Source organism: Cebidichthys violaceus, unplaced genomic scaffold, assembly GCF_023349555.1.
Source record: "Cebidichthys violaceus isolate CVI_PGR_0920_01 unplaced genomic scaffold, fCebVio1.0.p SCAF_43, whole genome shotgun sequence".
NCBI lineage: Eukaryota > Metazoa > Chordata > Actinopteri > Perciformes > Stichaeidae > Cebidichthys > Cebidichthys violaceus.
The window spans coordinates 1,705,009-1,732,997 of NW_027176628.1; the positions used below are offsets into that span (position 1 = coordinate 1,705,009).

Below are 27,989 nucleotides of genomic sequence, written 5' to 3' on the forward strand. Positions count from 1 at the left end.
ATGTTGAACATTTACAGACATGTTGAACATTTACAAATATGTTGAACATTTACAGACATGTTGAACATTTACAGACATGTTGAATATTTACAGACATGTTGAACATTTACAAACATGTTGAACATTTACAGACATGTTGAATATTTACAAGCATGTTGAACATTTACAAACATGTTGAACATTTACAAACATGTTGAACATTTACAGACATGTTGAACATTTACAGACATGTTGAACATTTACAGACATGTTGAATATTTACAGACATGTTGAACATTTACAAACATGTTGAACATTTACAGACATGTTGAATATTTACAGACATGTTGAATATTTACAGACATGTTGAACATTTACAAACATGTTGAATATTTACAAACATGTTGGACATTTACAAACATGTTGAACATTTACAGACATGTTGAATATTTACAAACATGTTGAATATTTACAAACATGTTGAATATTTACAGACATGTTGAACATTTACAAACATGTTGAATATTTACAGACATTGAGCTGGCTGATGGAGCATTTTATCTGAAACATGTTTGGGACTTTTTTAATACAACAACTATTAGATTTAACTTTGTCTCATTTGAAACATGAATGAGTCTGAACTAACGATGAAACCAGAACGTTTCACACGTGACGGATCTCCTGATGGACATGAAGTGAGTTCTGTGGGTTCCACCTTGAAAGAAGTGACGTCTGAGAGTCTCAGCAGGACAAACCCGGAGGACATCAGATAAAACAGATTTCATGGTGACACAGAACATCCTGATCCTAGTTTGATGGAGATGAACACACTGTAGCTCATTATCACTCAATCACACACACAACATGTGGATTCATCTGCCGATGAAAATAGTCCCCTACAAAATCTCTATTTTCTTCTTTAACCTCTTTTAGTGGAACTCTCTCTTTCTCTCTGACAGATATTCAGGTTCTGTTTATGAGCTGGTTAGCGTAGCTTAGCATAAAGACTGGACCACCAGCTCCAACATGTTAACTCTGGATGAAGAGTGGGAACAGTTGATGGCTGAGAGAGAGAGTTTGTGATACCCTTCTGAGCATTGACCAGAAACAAAACATCCACAAACCAACGAGTTCACTACGACTACATCCACTTCTTGTAAACAGTCTTTGACCGAGTCTCTTCACATCTACTGAATGGAATGATTCATTGTTACACGACTGGATCAATCTTTGGTTCTTTGGTTGAGTTTTCTGAACGTGCCTCCTCCTCGTCCTGCTGTGTTAGTTTGGTTGACTGTGTTTACACGCATTAAATATTACTTTAGAAAATAGTATTTATCTGAAAAAGACAATATTCCTCTTGACCTGTTTACATGGCTGATGATAATTTGAATTCCACTAATATTCCGACCGCTACCTCCTTTAAATAACTTAAATTTGAGATAAATAAATCCATAAAGCTGTTGATATCATAGTCTTTCATAATGTTAAAAGTAGGAATGTTTCTGCTTCTTCTCTTCTGGGCATCCATCTCTCCTCCAGTATTTAAACTGTTGACTCGTTGATTTGTTGAACAGGACTAAACTAACTCCAACAGAATGCTCCAAAAAACCTAAATAATGTCTTAATCTGAAAATATACCTTCAGATTGAGGTTTAATCAGGAATATCCAAACAGAATAAATGACCCATAACAAACTCACAATAAACATTTACGTTATTAATGTTCAGAGTTGCTAACTGTGTGTGTGTGTGTGTGTGTGTGTGTGTGTGTGTGTGTGTGTGTGTGTGCGCTTCATCTCCAGCGCAACAGATGTTTAACTATCAGCTTCACAAGGTGACCCGGCAGCCTCGTCTCCGTGTCCTCGTCCCTCTGCGTGCCGTCTGAGACCTGTTTGGTCGGGTTCCTGCAGCGTCTCCTGTCTTTAATCTGCAGGTTGAGGGACATCCGGGACGGGGGTGGGGGGGGGGGGGTTCAGCGCTCGCTGGTTAAAGCCGCTCTGTCAAACGGCCGCTCAGATTAAGGGAAAGGGGTCAGAGCGGCTCAGCAGGTGTGTTCACAGCGGCAGGTAATCGTGTCAGACGGGTCGGCGGCGCTCGCTGAGCCGATCGTCACGGTCAAAGTCAGCGAGGAGAAGCTGAACAAGAAGAAGAGCCGTTTACAAATACTGAGGTGGTGAAAAAGAAAAGACACATTTTTTGAAACCTCTGAATTTTCTTTGCTAACATAAAGAATTTCATCCTGGAGGGTGAATAATGAACGACGTATTGATCGATTGTTGGCCTGAATATGGACTTTGTATTCCTCCTCCAAACTTCTCTGACTTTTTGTATCTTTGTACAAATGTTTCAACTCAGATTGAACAAACACACTGGAGGCGTATGAAATGTGTGGGATAGTTGAAATGAAGGAGAAAACATTCAAGACAAGGCTGATCAAGTACAGTAACTGTAACTCCATCACACAGAGGGTCAGCAGTGTGGACCTTTAACTAATAAAGTACAGTTTACTGACTTTACTCGTGGTGGTGGTGGATTTAAACACAGCAAAGCTCAGCAGCGTGGAACAACACTATCACAGCAGCAACAAGCACAACAGTTATGTTACATAACACTGAATGGGACTCAGCGGTCAATAAGAGGTTACTAACACACTATGACCTGCCTCTGCTCAGACCAAAAGCCTCTTACTTGAGATCTCTCAGCGGTCATTGGTGTGTTCTCTGAACTTTTAGGCTGAATTTCCCTTTTTCTAGGACCGGAGACCGACTCGCTCTCTATTGGCGGGTTAAACGGCGAGCTGATCCTCCGTGTGACAGCGGGGATCTGCTCCTTCAGACTTATTCGGAGGAATTTCTTCAAATACAGCCGGTCTATCGCCAGCACTCACTGGGATTCCCGTGGCTCTTGACCAATGACGCACCGGTGTTGTGGTTTGAACCAAATCTCCCGCTCAGGTGAGATTTTGAGACCTGTTGGCTCAATTTCACAATCTAGCCTTTCAAATTTACTTGCAGGCCTCTCTCTTTGTTTCAACCACATGGTGAAGTCCCAACATCCTCCACATGAATCATCTCACTGTAACTCTGTCAGACTCGATGGACGGCTCTTCAAAAAGGATCCAAATCGATGCAGCACAACACACGTTATTGTTTTTCATCACAACCTGCCAACTACATTACCAACAATGCATCTCTCACTCTGACAGCTGTGTGGTATATTGTGGTGTGTTATGCTAGTATAAGCTAGCATAGCCTGCAGCAGCAGCTGCAGAGGTCTGGACAGATCACTTCACTTGAGGACATTTATCAGATGGCACACAGCTCCCTCTGTAGACATTAAAGACATCATACTACTTTAAACATCTGGAGACACTAAAGACTTTATACTACTTTAAACATCTGGAGACATTAAAGACTTTATACTACTTTAAACATCTGGAGACACTAAAGACTTTATACTACTTTAAACATCTGGAGACATTAAAGACTTTATACTACTTTAAACATCTGGAGACACTAAAGACTTTATACTACTTTAAACATCTGGAGACATTAAAGACTTTATACTACTTTAAACATCTGGAGACATTAAAGACTTTACACTACTTTAAACATCTGGAGACATTAAAGACTATATACTACTTTAAACATCTGGAGACATTAAAGACTTTATACTACTTTAAACATCTGGAGACATTAAAGACTTTATACTACTTTAAACATCTGGAGACATTAAAGACTATATACTACTTTAAACATCTGGAGACATTAAAGACTGTATACTACTTTAAACATCTGGAGACATTAAAGACTTTATACTACTTTAAACATCTGGAGACATTAAATACATCATACTACTTTAAACATCTGGAGACACTAAAGACTTTATACTACTTTAAACATCTGGAGACATTAAAGACATCATACTACTTTAAACATCTAGAGACATTAAATACATCATACTACTTTAAACATCTGGAGACATTAAAGACTTTATACTACTTTAAACATCTGGAGACATTAAATACATCATACTACTTTAAACATCTGGAGACATTAAAGATATCATACTACTTTAAACATCTGGAGACATTAAAGACTTTAGATTACTTTAAACATCTGGAGACATTAAAGACATCATAATACTTTAAACATTTGGAAACATTAAAGACTTTATACTACTTTAAACATCTGGAGACATTAAAGACTGTATACTACTTTAAACATCTGGAGACACTAAAGACTTTACACTACTTTAAACATCTGGAGACATTAAAGAAATCATACTACTTTAAACATCTGGAGACATTAAAGACTGTATACTACTTTAAACATCTGGATACATTAAAGACTATATACTATTTTAAACATCTGGAGACATTAAAGACATCATACTACTTTAAACATCTGGAGACATTAAAGACTATATACTACTTTAAACATTTGGAGACATTAAAGACTGTATACTACTTTAAACATCTGGAGACATTAAAGACTTTATACTACTTTAAAAATCTGGAGACATTAAAGACTGTATACTACTTTAAACATCTGGAGACATTAAATACGTTATACTACTTTAAAAATCTGGAGACATTAAAGACTGTATACTACTTTAAACATCTGGAGACATTAAAGACTATATGCTATTTTAAATATCTGGAGACATTAAAGAAATCATACTACTTTAAACATCTGGAGACATTAAAGACTGTATACTACTTTAAACATCTGGAGACATTAAAGACTATATGCTATTTTAAATATCTGGAGACATTAAAGAAATCATACTACTTTAAACATCTGGAGACATTAAAGACTGTATACTACTTTAAACATCTGGATACATTAAAGACTATATACTATTTTAAACATCTGGAGACATTAAATATGTCATACTACTTTAAACATCTGGATACATTAAAGACTATATACTATTTTAAACATCTGGAGACATTAAATATGTCATACTACTTTAAACATCTGGAGACATTAAATACATCATACAACTTTAAACATCTGGAGACATTAAAGACATCATACTACTTTAAACATCTGGAGACATTAAAGACTATATACTACTTTAAACATTTGGAGACATTAAAGACTGTATACTATTTTAAACATCTGGAGACATTAAATACGTCATACTACTTTAAACATCTGGAGACATTAAATACATCATACAACTTTAAACATCTGGAGACATTAAATACATCATACTACTTTAAACATCTGGAGACATTAAAGACTATATACTACTTTAAACATCTGGAGACATTAAAGACTTTATATTGCTTTAAACATCTGGAGACATTAAAGACATCATACTACTTTAAACATCTGGAGACATTAAAGACTTTATACTACATTAAACATCTGGAGACATTAAAGACTTTATACGACTTTAAACATCTGGAGACATTAAAGACTTTATATTACTTTCAACATCTGGAGACATTAAAGACTTTATATTACTTTAAACATCTGGATACATTAAAGACTTTATACTACTTTAAACATCTGGAGACACTAAAGACTTTATACTACTTTAAACATCTGGAGACATTAAAGACTTTATACTACTTTAAACATCTGGAGACATTAAAGACTTTACACTACTTTAAACATCTGGAGACATTAAAGACTATATACTACTTTAAACATCTGGAGACATTAAAGACTTTATACTACTTTAAACATCTGGACACATTAAAGACTTTATACTACTTTAAACATCTGGAGACATTAAAGACTATATACTACTTTAAACATCTGGAGACATTAAAGACTGTATACTACTTTAAACATCTGGAGACATTAAAGACTTTATACTACTTTAAACATCTGGAGACATTAAATACATCATACTACTTTAAACATCTGGAGACACTAAAGACTTTATACTACTTTAAACATCTGGAGACATTAAAGACATCATACTACTTTAAACATCTAGAGACATTAAATACATCATACTACTTTAAACATCTGGAGACATTAAAGACTTTATACTACTTTAAACATCTGGAGACATTAAATACATCATACTACTTTAAACATCTGGAGACATTAAAGATATCATACTACTTTAAACATCTGGAGACATTAAAGACTTTAGATTACTTTAAACATCTGGAGACATTAAAGACATCATAATACTTTAAACATTTGGAAACATTAAAGACTTTATACTACTTTAAACATCTGGAGACATTAAAGACTGTATACTACTTTAAACATCTGGAGACACTAAAGACTTTACACTACTTTAAACATCTGGAGACATTAAAGAAATCATACTACTTTAAACATCTGGAGACATTAAAGACTGTATACTACTTTAAACATCTGGATACATTAAAGACTATATACTATTTTAAACATCTGGAGACATTAAAGACATCATACTACTTTAAACATCTGGAGACATTAAAGACTATATACTACTTTAAACATTTGGAGACATTAAAGACTGTATACTACTTTAAACATCTGGAGACATTAAAGACTTTATACTACTTTAAAAATCTGGAGACATTAAAGACTGTATACTACTTTAAACATCTGGAGACATTAAATACGTTATACTACTTTAAAAATCTGGAGACATTAAAGACTGTATACTACTTTAAACATCTGGAGACATTAAAGACTATATGCTATTTTAAATATCTGGAGACATTAAAGAAATCATACTACTTTAAACATCTGGAGACATTAAAGACTGTATACTACTTTAAACATCTGGAGACATTAAAGACTATATGCTATTTTAAATATCTGGAGACATTAAAGAAATCATACTACTTTAAACATCTGGAGACATTAAAGACTGTATACTACTTTAAACATCTGGATACATTAAAGACTATATACTATTTTAAACATCTGGAGACATTAAATATGTCATACTACTTTAAACATCTGGATACATTAAAGACTATATACTATTTTAAACATCTGGAGACATTAAATATGTCATACTACTTTAAACATCTGGAGACATTAAATACATCATACAACTTTAAACATCTGGAGACATTAAAGACATCATACTACTTTAAACATCTGGAGACATTAAAGACTATATACTACTTTAAACATTTGGAGACATTAAAGACTGTATACTATTTTAAACATCTGGAGACATTAAATACGTCATACTACTTTAAACATCTGGAGACATTAAATACATCATACAACTTTAAACATCTGGAGACATTAAATACATCATACTACTTTAAACATCTGGAGACATTAAAGACTATATACTACTTTAAACATCTGGAGACATTAAAGACTTTATATTGCTTTAAACATCTGGAGACATTAAAGACATCATACTACTTTAAACATCTGGAGACATTAAAGACTTTATACTACATTAAACATCTGGAGACATTAAAGACTTTATACGACTTTAAACATCTGGAGACATTAAAGACTTTATATTACTTTCAACATCTGGAGACATTAAAGACTTTATATTACTTTAAACATCTGGATACATTAAAGACTTTATACTACTTGAAACATCTGGAGACATTAAAGACTTTATACTACTTTAAACATCTGGAGACATTAAAGACATCATACTACTTTAAACATCTGGAGACATTAAAGACTTTATACTACTTTAAACATCTGGAGACATTAAAGACTATATACTACTTTAAAAATCTGGAGACATTAAAGACTGTATACTACTTTAAACATCTGGAGACATTAAAGACTTTATACTACTTTAAACATCTGGACACATTAAAGACTTTATATTACTTTAAACATCTGGAGACATTAAAGACATCATACTACTTTAAACATCTGGAAACATTAAAGACTTTATACTACTTTAAACATCTGGAGACATTAAAGACATCATACTACTTTAAAAATCTGGAGACATTAAAGACTGTATACTACTTTAAACATCTGGAGACATTAAAGACTATATGCTATTTTAAATATCTGGAGACATTAATGAAATCATACTACTTTAAACATCTGGAGACATTAAAGACTGTATACTACTTTAAACATCTGGATACATTAAAGACTATATACTATTTTAAACATCTGGAGACATTAAATATGTCATACTACTTTAAACATCTGGAGACATTAAATACATCATACAACTTTAAACATCTGAAGACATTAAAGACTATATACTACTTTAAACATCTGGAGACATTAAAGACTTTAACTACTTTAAACATCTGGAGACATTAAAGACGTCATACTACTTTAAACATCTGGAGACATTAAAGACTTTATATTGCTTTAAACATATGGAGACATTAAAGACATCATACTACTTTAAACATCTGGAGACATTAAAGACTTTATACTACTTTAAACATCTGGAGACATTAAATACATCATACTACTTTAAACATCTGGAGACATTAAAGACATCATACTACTTTAAACATCTGGAGACATTAAAGACATCATACTACTTTAAACATCTGGAGACATTAAAGACATCATACTACTTTAAACATCTGGAGACATTAAAGACTTGATACTACTTTAAACATCTGGAGACATTAAAGACTTCATACTAAACATCTGGAGACAGTAAAGACTTTATATTGCTTTAAACATCTGGAGACATTAAAGACATCATACTACTTTAAACATCTGGAGACATTAAAGACTGTATACTACTTTAAACATCTGGAGACATTAAAGACTTTATACTACTTGAAACATCTGGACACATTAAATACATCATACTATTTTAAACATCTGGAGACATTAAAGACTTCATACTACTTTAAACATCTGGAGACATTAAAGACTTCATACTACTTTAAACATCTGGAGACATTAAAGACTTCATACTACTTTAAACATCTGGAGACACTAAAGACATCATACTACTTTAAACATCTGGAGACATTAAAGACTTTATACTACTTTAAACATCTGGAGACATTAAAGACTTTATATTACTTTAAACATCTGGAGACATTAAAGACTTTATACTACTTTAAACATCTGGAGACATTAAAGACTATATACTACTTTAAACATCTGGAGACATTAAAGACTTTATATTACTTTAAACATCTGGAGACATTAAAGACTTCATACTACTTTAAACATCTGGAGACACTAAAGACTTTATAGTACTTTGAACATCTGGAGACATCAAGTTTGAATAAAGTGTGTTTTACGGACTGCAGGTTGCATTCATTCAATCACACATCACCGATGTTTAGGGACAGAGGACGTCGTATTTGTACAGATTGTAAAACCACCTGAGGCAAATTTGTGATTTTGGGTGAGTAGGTTAACAAGGAGGATGCTTGGAGGAGATATACAACAAGTTTTTAAAGTAACATTGTAATCTATAAAATTGTAGGTAATCTACCATAAAGTGTCCCAAAGTACTCAATCTCACCGTGTTTAATGTTTCTGTTGTTAAACCTCTGTCAAGAAATTATATATTTGGTCACACATGTGCGTGTGTGAGTGTAGATCTCTGTGTCTGTCTGTCCCTCTGCTAATCACTCAATACGTAGCATTGGACCCATCAGCCTTTAGCTGCTCATTCAGGAATGTTTGTTCAAGGACCTCTGGTGGTTGAGTTTATTCACACTTTTTGAAAACACAAGTTATTGACTATTTTAAAAGGTCATTGACTGTCGCTCAGCTACATGACAAACTGAACAGAGTCCTGACTACAATGCGGAGGAGGAGAGCTAGTTAGCTGTTAGCAGCTTTAGGAGTCCCGCAGTGTGTTTGGCTAACAGAGCTAACAGCTAACGGGGCTAATACAGCTAACAGAGCTAACGGAGTGACAGTTTCTCCTCAGAGGAAATGTTGCAACCAGTGAACAGGAAGGGACCTCATCTGGACTGAGGAGGAGTGACGTAGAGACGCCGTATACGTCTCTGGTAGAGACCTGTCAATCAGAGTGTAGCCCCGCCCCTAAAGCATCCCCTCTTTATGATCTGTTTGACTCTAAATGGAGCATAATGTACTAAATGAACATCATGCTGTATTGAAGAAGACTGTAAACTAGAGATTGAGACCATAAACTCATGTTTACAATGTTTACTGAGGGAATAAATCAAGAGAGAAGTAGAGTCATTTTAGACTAGACTTCTATACAACCAGAGGAGTCGCCCCCTGGTGGACACTAGAGAGAATGCAGCTTTAACACATGAAACATCAGCTCCACTTATATAACCTGAGGTCGCTTCCTGGTTTTACAGTTGAACCAGTCTTAGTTTGGTGAAAGAGAGAAACTTATTCAGAGGGTGATCGGATCTATTTCTCTTTTTAATAAATAGAGACAGAGCTCAGCACATTCAGCTCCGTCTAGGTTGTAGATAAATAGATTTAATCAGTGCCCTTTTATTGGGAATCAACCTCATGTTCACACATGTATATTCAGAAGATTTTGCAACCTAAATAAACACTGTGAGGCGCAGCAGAGGGAAGAACCTGTGATCAGCAGACTCACCTGGAGAGAGATTCACCTTTCTAGTTTCTGATGTTTTCTGATTAACAACAAACACAACAAATCATCTCTGTTTGAGGAGATACAAGGTTGTTTTGTTCCACACTGAGGTGGTTCAGTTTGTTTGATAACTTTAACTCTGTGTGTGTGTGTGTGTGTGTGTGTGTGTGTGTGTGTGTGTGTGTGTGTGTGTGTGTGTGTGTGTGTGTGTGTGTGTGTAGTGTGTGGGGGGGGGGGGCAGATTAGATGCAGCCTGTAGTCCCTCCCCCCCTGCAGCTCTCCTCTATATATACACCGAGAGAGACGGAGAGGACGAGGCTCTCTGCACCGACTCTCTCTCACAAACACTCTGATTCAGTTCTTCCTCCTGTGAAGACGGAGTACAGACAGACAGACAGACAGACAGACAGACAGACAAACAGACAGACAGGTAAACCAGGGTGTCTCTCTGTCTCTCTCTCTCACCTCCTTCCTGATGATGGACGACTACACTCTCCCCTTCTGGATTTACCTGGGCGTCCTCGCCGTGTTTGTCGGTGGGGCCATGAAGAAGATCCTGGCGTCTCACCTGGGCTCCGCCCCCCCCCTGGTGGCGTGGCTGGGGGCCACTGTGTTGGTGGAGCGGCTGTGGGCGTTCTGCCTGCCGGCGGCGCTGCTGCTGCTGGCGCTGCTGCTGGGCCTCGCCTGCTGCCTGTACTCCACAGCCAGGACCGGCCCGACGCACGCCGACGCCGACATGCACGCCCCGCACGGCAAGGCCGTCCTCATTACAGGTAGGGAAGAGGCCCCGCCCACTCTCTCAGGTGTTTTGTACCCCGTGTTATAGGATGTAGAGTCAAACCTCGTGTCTCCTTAAACTGGCTTCTTTCTAAAAATAATTTTGTGTTTGTTTGATTTGTTCTTCTGAACAACGACCTCCCAACATGCAGCTGTTTTTATATAACTGACAGTTTACGACATCTTTGTTCTTCCATACATAACTTCAGCTGCAGCTCTTAAAAACATTCAATCTGCTGATCAAACAAGAGCTTTCTTTATTTATTTATTTTCTTAAATTGGATCAAAATCTTCAGCAGTTATTTAAACCTCATGTTGTTGTTTTCTGTGTCAAAACTTTAGCTTAAAGTCCAGCAAGAGATCCAAAAGTTTCCAAAGATCCCAAATCTGTTCAGTAAATAGAGAATAAAGTAAATGTTCAGAGATTAAAGTAAATGTTCAGAGAATAAAGTAAATGTTCACAGTGAATAAAGTAAATGTTCAGAGAATAAAGTAAATGTTCACAGAGAATAAAGTAAATGTTCACAGATTAAAGTAAATGTTCAGAGAATAAAGTAAATGTTCAGAGAATAAAGTAAATGTTCAGAGATTAAAGTAAATGTTCAGAGATTAAAGTAAATGTTCAGAGAATAAAGTAAATGTTCAGAGTGAATAAAGTAAATGTTCAGAGAATAAAGTAAATGTTCAGAGAATAAAGTAAATGTTCAGAGATTAAAGTAAATGTTCAGAGATTAAAGTAAATGTTCAGAGAATAAAGTAAATGTTCAGAGAATAAAGTAAATGTTCAGAGTGAATAAAGTAAATGTTCAGAGAATAAAGTAAATGTTCAGAGAATAAAGTAAATGTTCAGAGAATAAAGTAAATAATCACAGTGAATAAAGTAAATGTTCAGAGAATAAAGTAAATGTTCACAGTGAATAAAGTAAATGTTCAGATAATAAAGTAAATGTTCAGAGAACAAAGTAAATGTTCACAAAGAATAAAGTAAATGTTCAGAGATTAAAGTAAATGTTCAGAGAATAAAGTAAATGTTCAGAGAATAAAGTAAATGTTCAGAGTGAATAAAGTAAATGTTCAGAGAATAAAGTAAATGTTCAGAGTGAATAAAGTAAATGTTCAGAGAATAAAGTAAATGTTCAGAGAATAAAGTAAATGTTCAGAGTGAATAAAGTAAATGTTAATTTAACATGATGTGTGACTTTAAAGAGTTTGAGGTTCAAAGTTTACTCGTTTTTTGTGTGTAAATAAGACGAGGTCACGCTCACTGAACCCACTTTAAATCCATCGTATCAAAGATCTGTGTGTGTGTGTGTGTGTGGGGGGGGGGGGGGGGGGGGGGGCAAACAATAGCCGGGGGAGGGGGGGGGGGGGGGGGTATTCCCCTTCACAATAAAAGAGGGAATCATTGGCAGAGTAATCACAGGTCAGTACGAGTGTTTTTGTCCCACTTTCTGTTATCAGAGAGCCTGATAACAACACTGATGTGTGTGTGTGTGTGTGTGTGTGTGTGTGTGTGTGTGTGTGTGTGTGTGTGTGTGTGTGTGTGTGTGTGTATGTAAGTGTGTGTGTGTGCTCTGGCCTCCGTTCAGCTGTCTCTGGGCCAGCTGGCTGTGAGCTCTGTGTGTGTGTGTGTGTGTGTGTGTGTGTGTGTGTGTGTGTGTGTGTGTGTGTGTGTGCTCTCATAAACGTCCTCGAGTTACCTGAGAAGGTAACGAGCCGGCCGTCACCATGGAGACGGAGAGACGCTCGGTTGTTGTGTTTTTTTTAAACTGTTTCTGTTTAATTATCGTTTAATATGCAAATATTTAGCTTTTAGCTTGAAATCAAAAAGGTTTAACTTTATTGAATTAGTCACACTTTCATAACGACCAGTATGTTAAGAAGCTTGTATTAATTTGCAATAATAATAATAATCATATAATAATTATAATTATTATATTATATTATATTATATTATTATTATTATAACTATAATAATAATTATTATTATTATTATTATTTCAAGGAGAGCTGATGTTCAAGATGTTTCCAGGAAGTAGTCCCAGCCTCACACTGAGCTGCTAACAAACGTTAATGTCTCAAACTCAAAGAGGCTGACTGATGTTTGTCCCTCTGGACTCACCGTAAATGAACAAAGATCAGGACCTCAGACCTGATCCACATTGACAGACATTCAGGGACCAGACTCAGATAGACTCAGATAGACCAGGAAGTAGAACAGTGAAGTTATGCTCCGCCCTCTTGTGGACTAAAAAGTGAACAACACCCAAAACCCCCCAAAAGACCAGGAGCTGGATCCAGTAGATCAAACTTTCTGTCTGTATAATAAGACACATATCGATGCACTAGACAGTAAAATATAACTATTATCACATAAACACAGTAAAAGTGTTTATGTGATATACTAAAAAGATGTAGTATAACATTTCTAAAACGTTAGCGGAGCTAGCGTTAGCACAGCATTAACTAGCGTTAGCACGAAGTTACGCTAACTGCTGAATGTATTTGTTGTTCCTTCGTTTCATCGTGTCCTGATTAGTTTCTTTAAATTATGTTTGTTTGATGATTGTTCATAGAAGATCCAAATAACATTCACGTTTTTCACATTTTTGCCACAATTCCTCCTATACTGGTCCGTTCTATACTGGTCTGTCCTATACTGGTCCATCCGTCCTACTGGTCCGTCCTATACTGGTCTGTCTTATACTGGTCCATCCGTTCTACTGGTCCGTCCTATACTGGTCCGTCCTAAACTGGTCCGTCCTACTGGTCCGTCCTACTGATCCGTCCTATTGGTCCGTCCTAAACTGGTCCGTCCTACTGATCCGTCCTATTGGTACGTCCTAAACTGGTCCGTCCTACTGGTCCGTCCTACTGATCCATCCTATTGGTCTGTCCTATACTGGTCCGTCCTATACTGGTCCGTCCTACTGGTCCGTCCTACTGATCCGTCCTATTGGTCCGTTCTATACTGGTCCGTCCTATACTGGTTCGTCCTACTGATCCGTCCTACTGATCCGTCCTATTGGTCCGTCCTATACTGGTCTGTCCTATACTGGTTCATCCTACTGGTCTGTCCTATACTGGTACGTCCTACTGGTCCGTCCTATACTGGTCTGTCCTATACTGGTTCGTCCTACTGGTCCCTCTCGGTGCCGGGTCGAGGTAATCTGACCGACACATACTGCAGACTAAGCTTTTATTGGCCGAGACCCAGGAAGTGGTCTGGCGTCATGGGGACAGGGTTCAGGATCCCTGAGACTGTCCTAACATCAGCTCTCTGTTGGAGGACGGTTCCCCTGACTCTCATGAGTTCTTGTTTCACTACAACAAACGGAGGTCCGATTACAGTCTGGACGCCGGCCCGCTCTCATGGCCCCGCAAGCGTTTTTGGCTCCTGAATATCAGGCGACGACTATAAGACCAGATTTAAAAACCGTGTCCAGAGCTGGAGACCTCTCAACCAGCAGCAGAGCCGATGAAGACGAGCTGGAGATCTCTCAACCAGCAGCTTGTCTTCATCGGCTCTGCCGGTGAAGGTTAGCGTGAGGTCACTCTGGAAATAAGAGCAGAAAAAAAAGGTCCAGTAAACCTCTTAGAAAGCTAATTGAGCTGTTGGACAAAGAGCCACATTCTTGGGGGGATGAGGACCAGAGTCACAGGGCTCGCTGCAGGGGGTGGGGGGGAGTGCTGTTGAGGAAACAGACCCTTTTGAGTCCTGGACCCAAACCGCTGAGGATCCAGTACTGACCAGATGAATCCACCACACATGAAGAAGGAATCTGGATCCAGACCTGAGAGTCTTGTGGTCCTCACAGGGTTCAGGGATCCAAACAGGTCTGGTTCTGTTTCCAGACGACGAGGCGTCCTCACCTGTACAGGTTGTCCTCTTACAGACGTCTCAACTCTTAAATCAAGATACCTCTGACCAACATGAAGATTCTCCGTCATGTTCCACCTGCAGCTACAGTTTAACCTACGCAGTTAGCCACGGCGGCTAATCCAGAAGCTACTTTCTGTGTCAGACCAGAGGTGACAACCCTGCTAAATGTTCTTGTTCCCTGAATCTCTACAAAGGAGGTGGTGAAGTTATTGTGACCCGTCACCTCATCATCCAAAACAGGTCAAACTTATTAAAGAGTCAGCAGATCATTCACGGGTCCCCCGAAGTCATATCTTATCATATCATATCCACAAATAAAACTGTACAAAAAGAGCAAATAAAATCCCTCCAGATGCTGCTCGCCTCCTGATCCAGATGTTGATTATTATGGGATCTTTCCTGTTCAGTGACGTAGATGGTGATGTCACTCACTATACTGAAGTCAAACTCTGAAATGAATAAGATTTGGGTTGAAAAACACCAAAAATGTCTTTTAAAGTGTCAAAGAACTTTCATGTTGTGTTGATTCTGTCGCTCCCTGTGGACTAAAGTAGTAGTGTTTCACCAGAGTCCCTTTAGAAAACCTCTCATTTTACTGCAGCAGGGTCTGACGGTCTGCCCCTCTCAGTCCTGGTTCTGGTTCTCCCGTGAATCTCTTCCCTCCAGCGGGTCCAGCAGTACATCCTGGATCTCTGAGTTTCTGGTGAACCTTCATGCTGTTAATCATCTGGTCTGGTTTTTGCTGAGACTCGAACACATTCGATTCAACATGGCGGCAGAGGGAAGGAGGTGGGCGTGGCCTTTAGGAATAAAAGCTGAAATCTTCTCTCGCAGTATTTCGGTGGTTTCACGAAGCTTCAGTCCGGACTCTCAGGAGATGCTGGTCTCTGGTCCAAAGGTTAAGTTACACAGCTGTAGTTAAAAAAAAAGAAAAACAAGAACACAAATCCAACTTTAGATCTTTAAAACATGACTTTCTATTCTAAGTAATAAGGACGTTAACTGGTTGTTTCCTTTCCTTATTGTCTTGAACTCTCTTTGTCTTCTTTTCTCCTCATCTTTTCCTTTCATTCTTCCTCCTTCATTTTTTTAATTGTACTTCTTTGTTTTTGTTATTTTTACCCCTCGGCAATGTTTTTATTTTCTTCTTTTCTTTCTTTCCCACTTTTACTTTCATCTCATCTCCTTTTCCTTCTCCTAACATCTCCCCACACTCCTCTCTATATTTAACTGCTTCTTCCTCTCAGTCGCTTCATGTCAGCAGAATGTTCATCAAGAGTTCAACTTTATGCAGATTCAGACCAATCAGTTCAGCAGCTTCCTGTGAGAATCAGATCTCTGACGATCACTGAAGAGTTCCTCGTGATCCTTGTCGGTTCCTCCTCCAATCACGTGACCCGTTCCTCCTCCGATCATGTGACCTCTGCTCACAGTTTGACGACAGCATGAGTTTCCAAGTGATGAAGCGATGAAAACCTTCAAAGAGTTCTCACAGAGAAAACGGTTTGACCGCAATGGAGCCAACAGCAGGAGAGAACGCCATCGCTGGAACTTCATCGCTGGAACTCCATAGCAGGAATGGAACGTTGGAACTCCATCGCTGGAACTCCATCGCTGGAACGCCATCGCTGGAACGCCATCGCTGGAACGCCATTGCTGGAACACCAACGCTAGAACGCCATCGCTGGAACGCCAACGCTAGAACGCCAACGCTGGAACGCCAACGCTGGAACGCCAATGCTGGAACGCCAACGTTGGAACTCCATCGCTGGAACGCCATCACTGGAATGGAACGCCATCGCTGGAACGCCATCGCTGGAACGCCATCGCTGGAACTCCATCGCTGGAACGCCAACGCTGGAACGCCAACGCTGGAACTCCATTGCTGGAACTGGCGTTCCAGCGATGGCGTAATGACATAATGCTGCTTATGAAGCGTCACCTTCTTTGTTGTGGACTTTATTCTCTCTATTCTTCTTTAGTTTCTGTCCTAAATGGAGTTTGTCTGCTGATAAAGATCAACCGTCACATGTTCTCAGTTCACGAGGACGAGAGTCGTCGACTCTGCTCTTTAGGAACGCGTCTGCTATCTGACGGACTGGTTTCAGGACATTCTGTAGAAAAGCACTTGTGTTGCTGAATGAGCTCCATTGAGACTTGTGTGAGTGGACTCTGTGTGACCCGTTCGTGGTTTCATTCCTCACTTCTAAACGATGACGTCGTCCTCTGACAGCCGTGATTAACGGTGAACGTGATGTTGTTGGAGCCGTGATGTTTTCCAGGTGTGTTTCCTGAACATCCTGAACTTTCGACCGCAGCACATGGCTCTCCTGAAGCCTTTTAATGAGACGTCGAGTGGCGCCTCACATGATCGTCCTCTGCTGGTTTCAACTTTGAACGCACAGCTGCTGATACGCTGAGTATCTCAAGATCAGTTTATTTATTATCTGCAGAAGCTCATTTCTGTCAGGTCATCAATAGATGAAAAGTTATAAGAAGTAGATTTAAAAAAGAACAGTTTGAGCAGCTTTGAGGCGTCTGCTGGTGACCTCCTTAGTTCAGGTTCATGTTAAAGTTAAAGTCAGTGTCACGATGAAGCTGATTGTCATCTCTGTACGTGAAGTAGGAGCTGCTGTGCAGATGTTGAGGATGTTGAGGCCTCCACCCAGAGACAGATGTGTGTTTTGACCTCTCTCTATTCTGCACACATCCACGTTTATTTCTTCATCCGAGGGGCCCCTCGGAGCCCTCGGAGCCGCCCTCGGGCCTCCTTACGTAACGCCGCTCCTCCTCGGAGCCCGAATCCGTCTCCCACGGCGACAACAAACCCCCCCCCCCGAATGTGTCTGTTCTATGGAGATGAATCTTTCGCTCTAAATGGTCCGTTTACACTGGGCATGTTCCAGAGACAGAGACAGAGATCCTCCACCAGGACCAGGACTGCATCTCCGTCGGCCTCTCTGGACCTCAGAGGCTCGCTGTGAGGTCGGCAGAAGACAGGATGAAGAACACTTTACTCAACATGTGAAACATTCTCCTCCACCAATCTGTAAAAGAACACACGGAGACCAACATCTTTATTGTCTATAAAGTTCTTGATTTTCCTCTTTTATAATCAGAGTTCTGACAGCTCAGTCTGTCATCACCCATCTGAATATATAACTGTGTGTGTGTGTGTGTGTGTGTGTGTGTGTGTGTGTGTGTGGTCATGATCAACTGCACACTGAGCTTCTGTAACATGCAGCACAGCGCTGGTATTTATTTCTGGAGCCAGCGTTTCTCTCTTTCTGTTCTTGGGACGTGACTGGAAACCCTCCAAGGACACGGTGTGAAGCAACGTGCCAACAGCCTCCACGTTCTCGCCAGCAGAGCTCTTTCAAACACAAAAGGAACAAACAGAACAGCGAGTACCGCCAGGGATCAGGTTGTAGGTGCCGGGGCTTCTGGGAAACGTGGGGCGAGCTGCGGGTAATGTGACCTTATCCCCACGGCGGCTGGTTTCTGAGGAACCCTTCTGAGAAAACATATGTGGGCACGATGGTGTCTGCTCTTTGTTTCTCTGCACGGTGTCCAGCACTGAAATTTAGTTCTCAGGATTGTTCATCGTTTCATTCAATAAAGTTAAATAATACAACTGAAGATGGAGAAAGTTCTCTGAGCTAACAAGTTAAGTCTTTTAAAAGTTCAATGTCCTAATGTCTCAATTTAATTCATCTCCATTGATCTGTGATTGATGGGCTTCTGTACGCTGAGCAGTATAATTTCAACGTTGAGGCAATAAATTACAACAATATTTTCACTGTCTTTGTTTGTGCTGATTGATTAATGTGACCGAGGACTGATGCCGGATCGGTCTCTGTCCAAACCTGCCCGCTATCCAAACAACTGCTGGGCGATGAGCCAATCAGAGCTGCAGCAGGAGGACGAGGATGATGTCATAGCCTGCTCTGTTTTCACTCCTAACAGGTGAAAAGTGATCTGACATTAAGATTCAGGACATTGATCCAATCTGCTGCTCTGGAGCTGCAGAGGATGTGACGCCCTCGCATGGGATTAAATCCTTTATGTCCGCTGAGAGGAACATTCTACAGATAACACACGACCAAGATTTAAATTGTTAGTCGTGGAGATCTCCAGTTGTTACACTGTAAAGTCAGATAATGATCTACTGTTAAATCTCTCTGTTTATGGTTGCTGTCTCAGACTTGAGACTGGGTTTTCTTAGATTAACTGGAAATTTCTCACAGAATTAATATGTTTAAGATCTTAACCAGGGTCAGGGTCTTGGGGGGGCACCAGCTCCTTCAGTTGTAGATGAAGTAAACAGGCGTTTGTGTGGTGATTCTATTGACAGGCATTTGAATGCAGATCTGTCTGCGGTCCTGACCTCACCAGGCGATAACGAGTCAGTCCTTGTGTCCACGCAGGATGTGACTCTGGTTTTGGGAACGCGACGGCGAAGCATCTGGACGCTCTTGGCTTCGAGGTGTTCGCCACGGTGTTGGACCTGACGGGAGACGGAGCCAGAGAGCTGCAGAGGACCTGCTCCCCCCACCTCACCCTCCTCCAGGTGGACATCACCCAGCCACAGCAGGTCCAACAGGCCCTGCTGGACACCAAGGCCAAGCTGGGCCTCAAAGGTAACGACCGTCTGCCGAAGCCAAACCACAGCTTGTTCTGGGACCAGATGGCTGTTCCATTTAAACGCTCTGTGGTTGTGTTTTACTGTTTACGAGAATAGATGATGACTTTCAAGGAAATCACTGAGCTGAAGCAGAAGAGACGGGATGGAAACAACTAAATAACTCTTGAGTTGATTTAAAAGGAGTGACTGAAGAGTAAATGAGGACAATCTGAGGAATAAATAAGGGCTAAATGAGGAGTAACTGATGACTTAATGAGGAGTAACTGATGACTTATGAGGAGTAACTGGTGACTTAATGAGGAGTAACTGATGACTTATGAGGAGTAACTGAGAAAGAGTAACTGAGGACTTATGAGGAGTAACTGAGAAGAATCTATCAGGATGGACAGAAGTGTGATAGATGTCATGTGTACAGAATGAACAACACAACAGAGTTACAACACATTCAATGTGCCAGAAACTATTCATATAATAAAAGTAGTAAGTAGAACAATGATGGAACAATTACAACTAATGATAATATCAGCAGCTGTTGATACAGTGAATGATAATGACAACAAAAGCATGAATGGCATCAATAATTGTAATAGTGTGACTAATACTAATGATAGTAGCAGTGAGTTTCAGGCAGAACCAGGATCCTGGTAAAACACAAAGACTCCGGGGAAGAAGACAAGTTAGTAATGTGCATTAATGGGACAAGAATATATACAGAGAGGAGCTCAGTGTGTCATAGGAAGTCCTCCAGCAGTTTAGGCCTAGAGCAGCATAACTAGGGATGGACCAAGGCAAACCTGAACCAGCCCTAACTATAAACCTGAACCAGCCCTAACTATAAACCTGAATCAGCCCGAACTATAAACCTGAACCAGCCCTAACTATACACCTGAACCAGCCCTAACTATACACCTGAACCAGCCCGAACTATAAACCTGAACCAGCCCTAACTATAGACCTGAACCAGCCCTAACTATAAACCTGAACCAGCACTAACTATACACCTGAACCAACCCTAACTATACACCTGAACCAGCCCTAACTATACACCTGAACCAGTCCTAACTATGAACCTGAACCAGCCCTAACTATAAACCTGAACCAGCCCTAACTATAAACCTGAACCAGCCCTAACTATAAACCTTTTGTTGAATTCCCATGGTTCATAGCAGTTTTAATTTATTTTCCTGGTGTTTGTTGCTGACAAGCTAACGTAAGTTGGTTGACTTTGTTGCTAACAAGGGAATTTAGAGGCTCTTTTTTGTTTGTCAGCTTGCTGATTCTTTACAATCAGTGTATGACTGTGTGTATGGACCATAGACTATCTATAGGAAGTGGACATAGTCATGGTGACATCACCCATTGGTTTGTGAACTGATGTTTTGAAGTTTTGAGTTTGGCATTTTGGCTACCGCCATCTTGTTTTTTGAAGCCAGAAGTGTTACAAGAGGGTGGAGCTTAGAACTGAATGCTGAATAAGTACATTTTTGAGACCAAAATGTTAGAATTAATGAAGTGAAGACACACTGTGAATGGTAGAGAGACCTGTCAATCACTGTGTAGCCCCGCCCCTAAATCATCCCCTCTTCATGGTCTGTTTGACTCTAAATGGAGCATAATGTACTAAATGAACATCATGCTGTATTGAAGAAGACTGTAAATTAGAGATTGAGACCATAAACTCATGTTTACAATGTTTACTGAGGGAATAAATCAAGAGAGAAGTAGAGTCATTTTAGACTAGACTTCTTTACAAACAGAGGAGTCGTTCCTTCTCGGTCGCTGTAATTGGCTCAGACCTGCAGCTCCCACTGGCTTTGTAATTGGACGGCTCAGAGTCATTTAAGGTTAGACAGTGTGTGTGTGTGTGTGTGTGTGTGTGTGTGTGTGTGTGTGTGTGTGTGTGTGTGTGTGTGTGTGTGTGTGTGTGTGTGTGTGTGCAGACAGGTGTTTTATTTTTACAGCTGCTGTGTGACATTCACTAACATCCTGTCTCTACTGAGCTTCTATCTCAATAGATCAAGATAAGATAAGATAAAGTTCACATGAGAGAAACAAAGTATACACAATATCTAGAATTGAATAAAATAAGAAGCTGAAAATAGATAAAGATAGATAACGTTAACTCTGATATGTACTGAACACACAACACAATAAAATACTGTAATTCTTTACCGTTTATTGGCTCCTGCAGGAAGACAATACTTTAACCCTTTAATGGCCTTCTGATCTTTTTCTCTGCTCATAAACATGCAAAGTAAGATAATTTAACAGTCAAAACAGCTAAGAAACATGATCATATTCACAGTAAACAATGTGCATCAAAGTTTACAACATCAACAGAATAGCAGCAGAATATTTTACTCTCAGCAGTTGAAAATCTACGGAAGCTGAGGAGGTTCAGAGGAGATGATGTTTCACAGGAAACATAAATAAATAATAACAGTAAATTAAGTGTATTACATAAACTGTTGCTGCCGCCTGAGACTTTTGTAGAAAAGTCATCAGTTTGTTTGAGGGATCAATAAAAAACTAAAAAGAGTGTTTGCTATAAAAGTGCAGCAGCTGTTACAGATCTCAGTGTTTCTGACTCTTTTAGTTATTATTAAAACCACAACACAATATTATACAGAATGAATGATAATATGAATAAATACTATAAATGTCTTATACAACCACGATATTGTGATATTGTCTATCTGGACGAAGAGCTTTGACTTGTTTCTGTCATAAAGTGCAGACAGGAAGTTACCTGGGCGGCTCCTTCAGGTGTCTCACTGTTCTATTCCTGGTAATCTGTCATCAGCTCTGGAACACTTCAGACCCAAACAAAGTTCCCACAGAGACTCGTAAAAACAACAAAGCAGGGGATTGTGGGTCGGCGGCCTCAGATAAGGACGAGCGAGGCTTGTTGACACTAGCAGAGAAAGAGGGGGGGAGAGAGAGAGAGAGACAAAGAGAGACAGAGAGAGAGACACAGAGAGAGAGACAGAGAGAGAGAGAGAGACAGAGAGAGACAGAGAGAGAGAGAGACAGAGAGAGACACAGAGAGAGAGAGACACAGAGAGACAGAGAGAGAGAGACAGAGAGAGACACAGAGAGCGAGAGAGAGAGAGAGAGAGAGAGAGAGAGAGAGAGAGAGAGACAGAGAGAGAGAGACAGAGAGAGAGAGAGAGAGAGACAGAGAGAGAGAGAGAGAGAGAGAGAGACAGAGAGCCGAATGTGTTAGTGATTACTTATGTACACAGTGAGACTGTAGAACAAGTTATATAACCACAAAACACTCCTCTTTGACACAGAGTCCCTCTAAATTTACACTATTAACTTTAGCAATACCACAGCGTAAATATACTCCATTACAAGTACAAATACACAAGTATAATCACAAAAATGTACATGGAAACATGAAAGCAGGACATCTGTCAGTTGATAGCTTTGAGAGGTCATGTGACCCAGTGTTGACCCCTGAGGAACCCCACATGTGATGTCAACAGTGGGCCCACAACAACTACTATACAACTACGAGCCTACTATCTAAAACCAACAAACAATCTGTGGTGAGAGTGTGTGGGTGATACGATAGAGGACGCGTTTACATACCACGTGGGTCTGAGATTGGAGCAAAACCTGTTTATGTGTGTGTGTGTGTGTGTGTGTGTGTGTGTGTGTGTGTGTGTGTGTGTGTGTGTGTGTGTGTGTGTGTGTGTGTGTATGTGTGTGAGAGAGTGTTGGTCAAACAAAAAGGCAAAGAAGAAGAAGAGGAAACAAAACAAAAGAACCCTCAAAAACAAGGCAGATCTTCGGAATACGGAAACTGTTGCTTTAACACACAGAAACCCGACCCAAACTCAGAGTCGGCCAGCCGTGGTTCTGGTTTTTAAGAGTCACAATGCCCAACTTCACTCGTGGTGACTGATCTAACACAACACGATTGCAGCAGTATGGAACACACAGTCATTTCTAAACATTACTAACAGAACTCGGCGGTCCATAAACATACACAAGAACACGTTATAACAATACAGTAAACTTAAACAAAACAAAACAAGGTAATAAACAAACTATGGCCTAACTCTGCCCAGACCCAAGCCTCTTACTGTGAGACGACTTCGTAGCGGTCGATGCGGTTCTGGAGCTTCAGCCTGTGCGGCAATAAACCCTTCGTATGGCAGTGGGTGGGGATGCCTCGGAAGTTAAGGGGATTCTCATCCTTAGGACCGGCAAAATGTCGACGTTAACGGGGAGAGAGCGGGGCATAGAAGTTATCCGTTTCCTCCTTCGGTCTATTGTTCGTCCAGCGAAGTTAAGACTATGACCTAGGGTTTTTTCAAAAGCAACGTTGTTTCTGAACCTCCTTCCACCAACTCAGGTCGGACGGGACGGCCCAGAGCTGGAGGTGATGCAGAGTTTTATAGATTCTGTGGCCGTTGTCCAATGAGACCTCAGTGTTGAGTTTGTGTGTGTGTGTGTGTGTGTGTGTGTGTGTGTGTTCGGCAGGTCTGTGGGGTTTGGTGAACAACGCCGGAGTTTGTGTGAACTTCGGAGACGTCGAGCTGTCGCTGATGTCAAACTTCCGCGGCTGCATGGACGTCAACTTCTTCGGCACGCTGAGCGTCACCAAGAGCTTCCTGCCACTGCTGCGACAGGCCAAAGGTCGCATCATCACCATCTCCAGCCCCGCCGGTGTGTTACCGACACACACGCACACGCACCTGTCAATCACTGTGTAGCCCCGCCCCTAAATCATCCCCTGCTTTATGGTGTGTTTGACTCTAAATGGAGCATAATGTACTAAATGAACATCATGCTGTATTGAAGAAGACTGTAAACTAGAGATTGAGACCATAAACTCATGTTTATAATGTTTACTGAGGGAATAAATCAAGAGAAGTAGAGTCATTTTAGACTAGACTTCTATACAACCAGAGGAGTCGCCCCCTGCTGGACACTAGAGAGAATGCAGCTTTAACACGTGAAGTTCATTGGTCAGTGTGTGTGTGATGTCATGGTGATGTCATACCTGTCTTTTTAGGTGACCAGCCGTTTCCCTGTCTGGCAGCGTACGGAGCGTCTAAAGCAGCTCTCAACCTCCTGATCAACACTCTGAGACACGAGCTGGAGCCCTGGGGGGTCCAAGTGTCCACCATCCTGCCGTCCTCCTTCAAGACAGGTAACACCACCCACCTCTACACCACCCACCTCTACACCACCACCTCTAAACCACCACCTCTATACCACCACCTCTAAACCACCACCTCTATACCACCACCTCTAAACCACCACCTCTAAACCACCACCTCTATACCACCACCGCTAAACCACCACCTCTACACCACCATCTCTACACCACCCACCTCTACACCACCACCTCTATACCACCATCTCTAAACCACCACCTCTAAACCACCACCTGTATACCCCCACCTCTATACCACCACCTCTACACCCCCACATCTAAACCACCACCTCTACACCCCCACATCTACACCACCTCCTCTACACTACATCTATACCACCTCTACACCACCACCTCTACACCTCCTCTCCTCCACCTCTCCTCTCTATGTAAACTAAAGATGTGTGGTCAGGTAAACGTAGGTCATGTGATGAGCTGTGATCAGCTGATCTGGTCTCTGCTGGACCTCAGAATGTAAACAAGAGACGTATAAACAGCCAATCACAGAGTTGTTGATTCTCATTGGTCAGGAGTAAACCGCGCTCTCCTTCCCGTCACCGTTGAGTCCTCCAGGCCTTGTTCTGTGTTGTGGTTTGAACATGATGACAGGCCTCCTGCTGAGCAGAACAAAGACCGCATGGACCACATGGACCATCTGTTCTCTCACAAACTACAAATTGCTGACTCTTGATTCTGAGGCTGGATGTGATTAGAGACTGTTGGCCGATAGAAGCCTGTTGCTCGTCTCCTCGGTTTGTTTTCTCAGTGGGGGTTTTAAAAAAAACACCAGGAGACTTTCATGGTTAACTTAACTTACCTTAACTTAACTTAACCGGTTCATTGTGTTGAGACGTAGAAGGGACAGTGAGGTTTAATAAATGAATAGAACACATATATGTATACAAACAGCCCTGTAACCGTGTTAACCCTGAGTTGCGCTCTCCTCTGCAGGTCACTCCAGTAACCACGCCCACTGGGAGCGGCAGCACAAGCAGCTGCTGCAGAGTCTTCCCTCGGCGCTGCTGGAGGAGTACGGCGAGGACTACCTGACGGAGACCAAGGAGCTGTTCCACCACTACGCCAGCCAGGCCAACCCGGACCTGAGCCCCGTCACGGACACCATCGTCCAGGCGCTGCTGTCTCCGAGGCCCCGGCCACGTTACTTCGCGGGGCCCGGCGTCGGCCTCATGTACTTCATCCACAGCTACTGCCCCTTCAGCCTCAGCAACCGCTTCCTCCAGAAACTCTTCCTGAAGAAGACGCTGGCGCCGCGCGCCCTGAGGAAGCAGTCGGGCTTCGACCTGAACCTCCACAACAACAACAACAACAACGAGGAGGAGGAGGAGAAGCTCAAGTAGCTGAGAGACAAGGAGGACCACGTCCGTAACATGGAGCTGTTTCTTTTTCTATGTGATGTTTTTTAAAACTGTTGAAGGGATCAAAATGGTTTCTCTTTGTTTTCTGTAATTGTCTGGCCGCTGTGGCGCCCCCTTGTGGACACACCTGGAGGTCAAAGGGCCCCGGAGGCCCTTTAAAAGGTAAAACAGTCCACAGGTCGGTCAGAGAACTCTTCGCCTCCGTCAGCGAGATCAGCTGACTTCATGTGCCTTCATCACCCTGAGAAAAAGAAAGATGGCGGATCAGCAAGAACCAATCAAACGCTACTAAAAACTAGATGCCGTGGAGGCGTCCGATGATGTCATCGCATCCTCACATCTCAGTCAAATGACAACATATTTTTAAAACCTGAAGCAGAGAAGTGATACAACAAAAAAGATCAGAAGAAGAAGAAACGTGATGTCAAGATGTTCAGAACCAACTACTTCAAATCAATACAAATATAGAGTTTAATCAATTAAGAACATCAATCATGAGTCAGGATTTTATAAATATTAAGTCAGGATAAAGTCAGGATTCAATCAGGATAAAGTCAGGTTTCAGTCAGGATTTAATCAGGATCTAATCAGGATTAAATCAGGATAAAGTAAGGATTCAATCGCGCTCAGTGCAACGTCATCAGATTTAACAATTCTGACTTCTCTGAATAAATATTTAGACAACAACAATATTTAAAGAACATGTTGATAATTAAGAACATACATATTTACACTCTCTGAATTCTGAGTCTGTTTTCTGCTTCAGAGCGACAGGAACAAGAATCCTTTCAAAACAAAAGTTAATTTCAAATCTGTGTTTTCTTTGTATGTTTTATTGTCACGACCAAAATATTTTAAGTTAATTGTTTGATTTTCAGAAGATCACAATGACTCTCAGACTTCTAACCTTCAAAATAAAAGCACAAATAATAAAACTTCTGCTTCAAGTGAAGCAGATAATCCATTTATGTTTTTATGATGAAACTTTTTTCTCATTGTTTCTTTGTTTCTGTCAGAAAACTGTTTATAATCTTCATATTCAGCCTGGTCTCGTGTTTTTTTATGATTCAATATTTGAACATAATTAAAGTTATTTTCTTTATCTGTGAAGAATCCAACAACCTCTCAACTCTGTTCCAAATCAAAAGGTTTATTTATTGTGAAGAGTCATAAACACAACAACAAAGTTAGAAAGTTAATCTTTTGGGGAATTTATTTGCACTCCAACATTTTTATTTTGTTTTTATTCTGCCCACGTTTTTTGCTTTTGATTTATTTATGGCGTCTTTTTCTTTTATCGTCTCTCAAACTGTGAATTTTGTATTAAAAGAATGTAAAAAAAAAAAAAGCACAAACATGATGTAAAATGTTCACTTGCTTCATTCTTTGATAGAAATAAAGTTGACTTTTTCAGATGTTTGATGGATGTTTTGGAGTTAATTTGAGTTCAGATTTTTATCATAAAAAAAATGAAACACTACATAATAAAAGTAAAAAAGTTGTTTGAAACGTTTTAAATGACGTCATAAAAACGTCAGCATGTGTTTTATTTTACAAAGGGATACAAAATAAAACTAATTAAAAGACAACACATAATCACCATTAACCTATAAAATACATTATATATATTATATATTAAGTTCATTAATGTTAGTGACATCAAATCAAACCATCC

General features: G+C 40.1%; 1 protein-coding gene across 1 annotated transcript; it reads left to right on the forward strand.

Moving 5' to 3' along the window:
- The first annotated feature begins 10,779 nt into the window (after positions 1 to 10,779).
- Positions 10,780 to 27,733, forward strand: hsd11b2 (hydroxysteroid (11-beta) dehydrogenase 2). Its single transcript, XM_068728833.1, has 5 exons — positions 10,780 to 11,233; positions 19,548 to 19,760; positions 24,260 to 24,445; positions 24,795 to 24,932; positions 25,890 to 27,733. The coding sequence occupies exons 1-5, from the start codon at positions 10,936 to 10,938 to the stop codon at positions 26,294 to 26,296; spliced, it is 1,242 nt and encodes a 413-aa protein (XP_068584934.1). The 5' UTR covers positions 10,780 to 10,935; the 3' UTR covers positions 26,297 to 27,733.
- Positions 27,734 to 27,989: the final 256 nt, after the last annotated feature.